Raw genomic sequence first — 9567 nt, 5'->3', positions numbered from 1 at the left:
GTGGGGAGGGGGGCCCTGACCGGCCTCAAGGCTCCAGGCCCGGATCCCCACCAGCACCTGACTGGCCGCTTGGGAGGCACCCGCCTGGGACTCGAGTTTCCGGTGCCCTTTTCTAGGAAGCTGAGATCTAGCACACAATCCAGAACTTACCCTTTAAAGCCACAGTTCAGTGGTTTTCCTATTCAAAGGGCTGCACAACCGTCAGCACCAGCAAACCCCAGGCCATTTCCTCACCCAGACCCTCCCCGCGGCCAGGCCCCTGCTTTGGGCCTCGACAGCTCTGCCTGTTAGAGCATGTCAGAGCTGGAACCCTATGGTGTGTGGACATCTGTGACTGGCATCCTTCACGCACTCAGACCCCGGGGCCGCCCGCGGTGGCCGCGTCAGGGCCCCGCTCCTCTGCAGCTGAATGACAGCGCATGTGTGGACAGCACGTTTCCATCTCCGCCGACACTATAGGCCCCTGGTGGCTTCCACCCTTGGCTACTGTGCAGAATGCTGCTACACACACGTATGTCCACTACATCCACTACAGACGAACGCCGCATATACATGCACCAGTAAGATTTTGTATGAACATAGGATTTTAATTCTCTCGGGTATATCTCATCATTTTTTAAAAGCTTCTTTGTAAAAAACCTTCTTTATCTGAGAAACACTGCGATTTAATAATAATCAGGTAGCTATCAGTGCTTCCACGAGTGCTAAGAACCCTGCTCCCTCCTGTGCCTACAGCCGCCCTCTCCCGGTGAGATGTTCCCAGACAGTGTCACCAGGAGCAGCTCTCCGCTCCCCACCCGGGGAGCCCATCAGGGGGGGCCGCCCAGCCCAGAGGAGCAGAGGAGCAGAGGGGGGCCGCCCAGCACAGAGGAGTGGAGGAGCGGAGGGGGGCCACCCAGCACAGAGGAGCGGAAGAGCGGAGGAGGAGCAGCTGCCCAGCCGGGCCCTGGAAGGAATGCTGGCAATGCAGAGGCTGTGGGAACAGCAGAGATTCCCACACCACGTGGCCCCAGGGCAGAGCCGCTCACTCTGCTCAAACTTAAAGCGCAAGTCTGGCTGTGGCTGGCCAGGGAGCGCTCCTTCGCCAGCGACATCCACACCACTGCTCACAGGCGGCTCTGCCTCGGCCGCAGGTGTGCAGGCCAGAGCACGCTCACCCGACTGCACAGCCAGGGCCACAGAACCCCGTGTTGCTCAGCAAGAACAAGTGATCAGGAGTCCAATTGAGTAGGCAGCTAAAGACAAAGAAGTAATATTTCCAAAAAATGCATTGTAATAAAGCTTTGTGATGAATGATTACGAAACACCCACCACTTCCCGGCAGGTGTGGCTCAGTGGTTGAGCATCGTATGAACCAGGAGGTCACGGTTCAATTCCGGTCAGGGCACATGCCGGGGTGCGGGCTCGATCCCCAGTGGGGGGTGTGCAGGGGGCAGCCGATCCATGATTCTCTCTCATCATTGATGTTTCTATATCTCCCTCTCCCTCTCCCTCCTTCTCTGAAATCAATAAAACATTAAAAAAAAGAATAAAGAAATACCTACCACTAATATGCACACCACACTAACATCCCCCCCGACCCCCAAGAAGGCACTGTGAGCAGCACTAATGACTCCACAGCTTTCTGGTCCAAGCCGCCTCCTGCTCCAGCTCTGCCTCCCAGCTCCAAAGGCCCAGCCAGGCCAGCGAGGGAGGAAGAGAGCAGGAGACGGGGGACAGCTGGCAGGGAAGGCTCAGAAGGAACGGCCACCACGCCCACCACTGAGAAGTGGCCGCTGGGCAGTGTCACCTGAACCAGCATCTCCAGTGAGTGAAGCTCGAGTGGGCTAGGGGTGGAGTCCATGTGTGAGGTGAGAAAGCAGACACTGTCCCCTGTGTGCTTACGAACACACGGTCCAGTCACTCTCCAGGGCTTCGAGTGACATGAGAAAGCCCGTTCACTGGCTCAACCCTGAGAATCCTAGGTATGTGCCGCGTTGAGCACCAGGGTCAGCAAGTGGGTGTGGCCTCGCCAGCTGCTGTGGGAAACCCCCCTTATTGTTTTATTTGTGTCTAATACCGTTTTACTAGCTCGCACCTCCTACTGACATATTTATACAACTCCTTCATATACTATTATACAATGCCTTCACCTATGATGCTGAACTATCCTTACCACTGTGTTCCTAAATGACAACTTCCTGTTAGCTTTTCTGAAAATAAAGTTCTACTTTTGCTAATCTACTAGTATAACAGTGAGCAGCCTTCAATATACAACTTGCTTGCCTGGCATAAACAGTTTCCTGAAGACTCTACCTATATTTCAATCTCTCAAAATCTGGTTTTGTCCTGGAGAGATTGTAGTTAAACAAAATCTTGGACAATTTATTTGGTAATGTGAATAGTCTTTTTTAAAAGAATGACTAACATTTAGTTTCAAGTAAGAAGGGAATTTAGAGACCATTAATATAACAATCTTTGAAGTAAACAATGTTAATTCAAGACACTATAACACAAACGTATGTTAAATAACAACCCTAATACTGAATCAACATATTTTGTGCCTGATCTTTCTTAAGCAATACTTCCAGGAACAAGCAATAACCAGGCCTTGATATATTTAGGGCTAAGACACACATCAGACACACCCACACCTGCTCCGCCAGCAGCACCACTGTCCACAGAGAAGGAAGAGTGGTGCCTGGTATAATGACTTAGATGTGTGAACAAGTGTCAGTTTTTTAAAAATCTCAATTGTTTTTCTACTTGCTAAGTCAGGATCAAATGAAGGTATTTTAGGAGCAAAATTAAAGATGTTTAGTAGCAAAACATATCAGACTAACGCATTACTAGTCACAACTTTCTTGAGGAAAAATTAACAGGCGGAGAAACAAGTCTTCTGGTTTTAATTAATCTCATTAAGCTGCGCCTGAAGCGCAGGGAAACAGGAAACACTGTTTCTAGACCTGCTGCTCACAGTCCATCTCCTCCGAGTGTGCGGATAATTACCTTCCGAACAGACGGCAACCGTGTTCCAGTTCCAGAAGTTAAAGAAGGAAACTGAGCAGTCAAACATTACATCAGGAATACAGACTTCTCTTCCCCTTTCAGTAACTTTGAGAACGATCTCAACTCAGAAAAATGGAAGCCCAATAACTGATCCATTATAGGTGGCTGGGTTCTTGTTAGACTAAGAAGCTCAAATGTATATCACTATTACACAATTTTAAAAATTACTTAAAAGTACTTGTTTTAAAACACATCACAAAATTGCTGTGGATTTAAAAAAATTAATTCTTAATAGGCATATAAACAGCCATCTCAGTTGAGATTAAATAATAAATGTGAACTGATTTTAAAGTGACGGATTAAGAAATATGTGTTAAATCTCCTTACACAGAGAAACAGCCTAGGCCTGCATGGGCTGAGGTACCCTCCCCCGCCCAGTTGGTTCTGGGCCCTGGCCCTGTGGGCCTGGCCTGGAGATGGGCCTCTGGGATGCAATTAAGATTCAGTGAGGTCAGAGCTGCGGCCTCCATCCGCCAGGGCCGTGTGCTCGTCAAGAGAGGGAGGCACAGAGGAGCCTGTGTGCGCACTGGGAAGGCCGCGTGAGGACACAGCTGGCGGGCGGCAGCCTCCCACGCCAGGAGGATGCTTCTCACCAGAAACCGCGGCCACAGGACACCTGGGCTCCAGGCCCCAGGCCCCAGGCCCCAGGCCCCAGGCTCCAGGCCCCAGGCTCCAGGCCGGGAGAAACGCAGGAAGCCTGCTGGTGCAAGCCGCCGCGGCGGAGGCGGCCGATGCCAGGCCTGGAGCTTGGATTGAAATGATGACTCTGAGTAAATATAACACAGGGAACAAATCTCTTTGCATACAAAGGTTTGTTTTACCTAAACAGGATACACACTCACATATCACATGCCCCGTACATGCAGTTAACCCTTGAACAACATGGTCAGGGTGCCAACCCCACCGTCAACATTCCCAGTCGCGTTTGACTCCAGGAAAGCCCCACCTCCCCTGGCCTTGCGGGGCGCTGGCTCCAGGACACCCGAGGGTGCCCGACCGCAATGCCGGTGCCTTCTGTGAACAGCACAGCATAGCAGACAGCGCCCTCCACACCTGCTGTCTGCAAACAGGAAGTCACCGCCTCCCCAAAGCCCCTTAAAGAGATGGTGTAACTCCTGTCTAACAAACAGGGACCCACAGCAAAAGGGATCAAGTAGCTGTCTGGGTTCCAGAACGCAGACACGTTAGGGAACGCAGCCCGAGCTCACGGTCACGTCCATCTCAGACTGTCCTGGCAAGATGGTACCTGACGAACACCGTGAGGAGGATGGAAAGGGAGAGAGTCGAGCTGCGCCCAGCTGATGCAGCCAGCCCAGGCGAGGTGCCGAAGTCACCTGGACCCTCCAGCCGCCCATTCCCACATCAGGCAGTGGAAGGCCCAGCCGGCCTCGCCTCTGGAGCCCTGCCCTGAGGCTGACCTGGGTGCAGACACACAGCTGCTACTGTCTGCAGTCACTCCATCCTGCGGAGCATTCACATCAGATCACAATGAATTAACTAAAAATAAATAAAATTAAAAATGATTTCCTCGCTGCACCGGCCGCGTTCTGACGTTCCCCAGTGCGTGGGGGAGCCACCACCTGGTCACGAGCGTCCCCGCAGCCCGCTCTCCGGGATGGCGGTGCCTGAGCCTGCTCAGGGTCATCAGGACGTCCCCAGGGACCGGTGTGTGGGGACCCATGTGTGGGGACCCGTGTGTGGGTGTCTCGCTTGTTCACGAGAGAAAACAGCAGGGCCACTGCTTTATGTTTACCCCCCATGTGCTCCCGGGTAGACGAGTCACCCACTTTTCTACAACATGGATGTCAAGAACACTCTCATTACTGGGGACATAAAGCAGCTTCCAAGTCCGTGACCCACTGTGTCGTGTTCTCCAGCAGACACGCCCCCACTTCTAGCTGGTTCTCACAGACTGACCGGGGTCTGTCCCGTCAGGTGTGTATTTCTGAAGCGACGAGGAAGCAGGCCGTAACACCAGGCAGCCGGCACCCAGACAGCCAGGAAGTGTCACCATTGGGGTTCCAATCCAGGCCTGTCAACGGCGTCACACAGAACCCTCACGGGGCATCGTGCACCCACACGGTGTCACCTGAACCCCGGCACCGACACGGAGCTTGGCCAGCCTCTGAACTGCACCTCTCGGGTGTGAGGCCTTGGCATGTGAACGAGAAGAACCCTCATTCCCTAAGGGTTACACAGACATTCACTCAGGGAAAACACGCTCATGCTTTCAATTGCTGGGAGACATAAACATCTTCTCTGGGAACAAAGACTTAAAGGTCATCGTCTTTAAAACGTTTTCAAAAGCAGCGAAGGCTCGCTTACCTTCCTGAGCAGCGAACATCTGACTGGCGGAAATGACCTTCGTCAGCTCGGGGTTGTACCGCGTCCCCTCCGGGAAAATCACCAGGTACATCTGTGGGCAGAAAGGGCGAGGCTCGGGGTGAGCTTTGCTGTTACCTCAGCCAGGCCAACCCCACGGATGCTAAGAGAGCGTCTCCCCCGGCCGGAAACAGCACGTTCGTTTACATCTGGCCTTCATTTCAAGCAGAGCAACCAAACGCAAAATTCAAATGGTCTAATCTAACACAGACGATATACAAAATGCAGTCTGCACTCACTGGTAAGTCAGTCATCAAGAACGGAACATTTCTGATTACCTGTTAATAGTCGTTAAATGAAAACGCAGCCACAAAACGCTGACTCATGCAAAGCCTCCATTAAGTAATAATTAATAAGAGTCCCTCTCTCTCCCAATTCTGCAAAATGACTTTAAAAAGGCGTAAATTTTAGACATCTGTGTCCCTAAGGACATCTTATTTGAGGAAAATCATATATAAATACGTAAATTTCCGTAATATAAAAGGTAACGAGTGTTCGCATTTCAAAAAGTACACAGTGTTACTTTACAGAGCTTTCTTGCTGCGTGCTAGCGGCTGGCTTTCTGAGCCACCGTACTTTAGGCCCTGGGGGGAAGGCACCACATCATGTGAGCCGAGTAACCCCTCGGTCCGGGCGGTCACTTACCTGCCTGGGAAGTCAGAACAGAAACAGTGAAACTGCAGGGTCAACTCCTAGCCTCAGAACTGAGCTACAAAAATGACACCAACATGTCTGGTAGCCAAAGGACAAAATAAGACTTCCATCCCACCTTTCCAAATGCACCACACACAGAAGTTAACTCAAACTAGATGGCAGCCTCAATGCACAGCTAAACCTATGAAACTTCCGGGAAGAAAACAGGAGAAAGTCTCATAATCTTGAGTTTGGCAAAGAATTCTAAAATAGGACACAAAAAGCAGAAATCTTAAAGAGAGGAATCAATGAATTGGAGGAACTAAAAACTGTTTTTCTTTTTAAAAAAATATACATATATTTTTATTGATTTCAGAGAAGAACGGAGAGGGAGAGAGAGATAGGGAGAAGGAGAGAGTCAATCATTGATCGGCTGCCTCCTGCACACCCCACACTGGGGATCGAGCCTGCAACCCGGGCATGTGCCCTGACCAGGAGTCCAACTGTGTCCTCCTGGTTCATAGGTCAACACTCAACCACCAAGTCAGGCAAACTGTTGCTCTTCAAGTCACTGTCAGGAATATGAAAAGGCAGCCCACAGACATGAGAGAAGTTAGATATTTTGTTGTCCCAAACTGAGACAAGCGGTGGCACCTCCACACAATGACATCCTACTCAGCAGTGAGAACAAAAACATTGACCCACACTTCACATGCTCATGCGATGAATCTCAAAGAAGCCATGCTCAGTGGAAGAGGCCAGACACCCACCCCCGCCAAACAGCCCAGCCTGTGTGACTCCCTTCATCTCCCCTGCAGTGACAGGGAGCACAGCAGCGACCGACTGCCTGGGGACAGAATGGCACAGCCCCACAGGTGACTCGGAGGTGATGGACACACCTGACTGATCAGTCTCCTGGACGTGTGCATAGAGCTCACCCACCCAGTCCCACCTGTACCACCTGGGCGTGTGCATACAGCACACCCCACCCAGTCCCACCTGGGCATATGCATACAGCACACCCCACCCAGTCCCACCTGGAACACCTGGGCATATGCATACAGCACACCCACCCAGTCTCACCTGGAACACCTGGACGTGTGCATACAGCACACCCCACCCAGTCCCACCTGGAACACCGGGGCGTGTGCATACAGCACCCCCACCCAGTCCTACCTGGAACATCTGGGCATATGCATACAGCACCCCCCCCCCAGTCCCACCTGGAACACCGGGGCGTGTGCATACAGCACCCCCACCCAGTCCTACCTGGAACATCTGGGCATATGCATACAGCACCCCCCCCCCAGTCCCACCTGGAACACCGGGGCGTGTGCATACAGCACCCCCACCCAGTCCTACCTGGAACATCTGGGCATATGCATACAGCACCCCCCCCCCAGTCCCACCTGGAACACCGGGGCGTGTGCATACAGCACCCCCACCCAGTCCTACCTGGAACATCTGGGCATATGCATACAGCACCCCCCCCCCAGTCCCACCTGGAACACCGGGGCGTGTGCATACAGCACCCCCACCCAGTCCTACCTGGAACATCTGGGCATATGCATACAGCACCCCCCCCCCAGTCCCACCTGGAACACCGGGGCGTGTGCATACAGCACCCCCACCCAGTCCTACCTGGAACATCTGGGCATATGCATACAGCACCCCCCCCCCAGTCCCACCTGGAACACCGGGGCGTGTGCATACAGCACCCCCACCCAGTCCTACCTGGAACATCTGGGCATATGCATACAGCACCCCCCCCCCAGTCCCACCTGGAACACCGGGGCGTGTGCATACAGCACCCCCACCCAGTCCTACCTGGAACATCTGGGCATATGCATACAGCACCCCCCCCCCAGTCCCACCTGGAACACCGGGGCGTGTGCATACAGCACCCCCACCCAGTCCTACCTGGAACATCTGGGCATATGCATACAGCACCCCCCCCCCAGTCCCACCTGGAACACCGGGGCGTGTGCATACAGCACCCCCACCCAGTCCTACCTGGAACATCTGGGCATATGCATACAGCACCCCCCCCCCAGTCCCACCTGGAACACCGGGGCGTGTGCATACAGCACCCCCACCCAGTCCTACCTGGAACATCTGGGCATATGCATACAGCACCCCCCCCCCAGTCCCACCTGGAACACCGGGGCGTGTGCATACAGCACCCCCACCCAGTCCTACCTGGAACATCTGGGCATATGCATACAGCACCCCCCCCCCAGTCCCACCTGGAACACCGGGGCGTGTGCATACAGCACCCCCACCCAGTCCTACCTGGAACATCTGGGCATATGCATACAGCACCCCCCCCCCAGTCCCACCTGGAACCCCTGGACATGTGCATACAGCACACCCACCCAGTCCCACCTGCTACACCTGCGGCTGCATGCACATCAGGCACCCGCACCAACAGCTCTTCCGTAGATAAAAGCCTTGCCCCTGCTGTGCTGTCGCAAATGACAGGTTTCCTTCTCTCTTGATACGTATTTTCCTTAGCCACTCCCCGACTGATGGACTCCTAGGTTGCATCCTTATCTTGGTTGCTGTGAATGTTACTGCAATGAACACGGATGCAGGTATCGCTTCGAGACAGTGGTCATATACATATTTTCGGATCTACACCCAGAAGTAGAACTGCCGGATCAGATGGCAGCTCTCGTTTTAATCCCTGGCGGGCCCTCTGTTCTGTTTGCCATAAGGAGGACACCAATTTAGGTTCCCACCGACAGTATCTAAGGGCTCCCTTCTCTCCACACCTCCTGACGTCCTGAGAGCAGCCACTCTACCAGGTGTGAGGTGACACCTGCCTGTGGCCCTGACGGGCGATCGGGGGCGTGGAGCACCTTGTCATGTTGCCCCCCCACCCCCAGGGCTTCTTTGGAGAGTGTGCAGTCAAGCCCTTTGCCCATTTCCGGGTGATGTGTTTTCTTGCTACTGAGCTGCTTGAGTCCCATGTATTTTCGAAATTAACACCTTACAGGACACGTGGTTTGCAATATTTTCTTCCTTTCCAGAGGCGCCTTTTTTCACTTGGGTTTGGTAAATCCAAAATTATTCCAAGCTTTTAAATTTATTAACAAAAAAATAAGAGGCTTTCATTTAGGGTGCCGAATGCTCAAAGAATCCCTCTCCCCACCCGAGAACACCAGCCCCACACGAACATCTGCAGGTGAGCCGTCCGGAGCGGAGCCACACGGCCCCCACCGTGCGAAACAAGGAGCGCTCGGCTGTGAACAGCACCTGCTGCAGGGCGCTTACCAGCTGCTGTGGAGGGAGAACTCCTCCTCACCACGCGCTGTAGGGAGGGCACAGGGAGGAGGAGCAGAGGAACAGAGGAGGACAGGAAGGAGCCTGACCCTGGAGGAGAGGTTCTGAGCCACAGGGCCCCCCGGGCACTGGAGGAAGCTCAGGCTCTGATTCCTGGGTTCTGGGGGAGCAGGGTGAGGGCGCCGGGCTTCTGTCAGCGTCTTTCTAAGTGAATACCGA

At 53.4% G+C, this 9567-nt stretch overlaps 1 protein-coding gene across 1 annotated transcript in view; it reads right to left on the bottom strand.

Annotated features, from left to right (window-relative positions):
- The window catches only part of AGPAT5 (1-acylglycerol-3-phosphate O-acyltransferase 5), a 42658-nt gene that overhangs the window by 26512 nt on the left and 6579 nt on the right, over positions 1-9567 (bottom strand). The window contains exon 4 of the mRNA XM_014533028.1: positions 5374-5464. Coding sequence (XP_014388514.1) covers positions 5374-5464 — 91 coding nt within the window. The remainder of the gene's footprint in view (positions 1-5373; positions 5465-9567) is intronic.

Source organism: Myotis brandtii, unplaced genomic scaffold (genome assembly GCF_000412655.1).
Source record: "Myotis brandtii unplaced genomic scaffold, ASM41265v1 scaffold930, whole genome shotgun sequence".
In the NCBI taxonomy this organism is placed as follows: domain Eukaryota; kingdom Metazoa; phylum Chordata; class Mammalia; order Chiroptera; family Vespertilionidae; genus Myotis; species Myotis brandtii.
The sequence above is the reverse complement of the archived record's forward strand: the minus strand, read 5'-3'. Positions and strand labels throughout refer to the sequence as shown.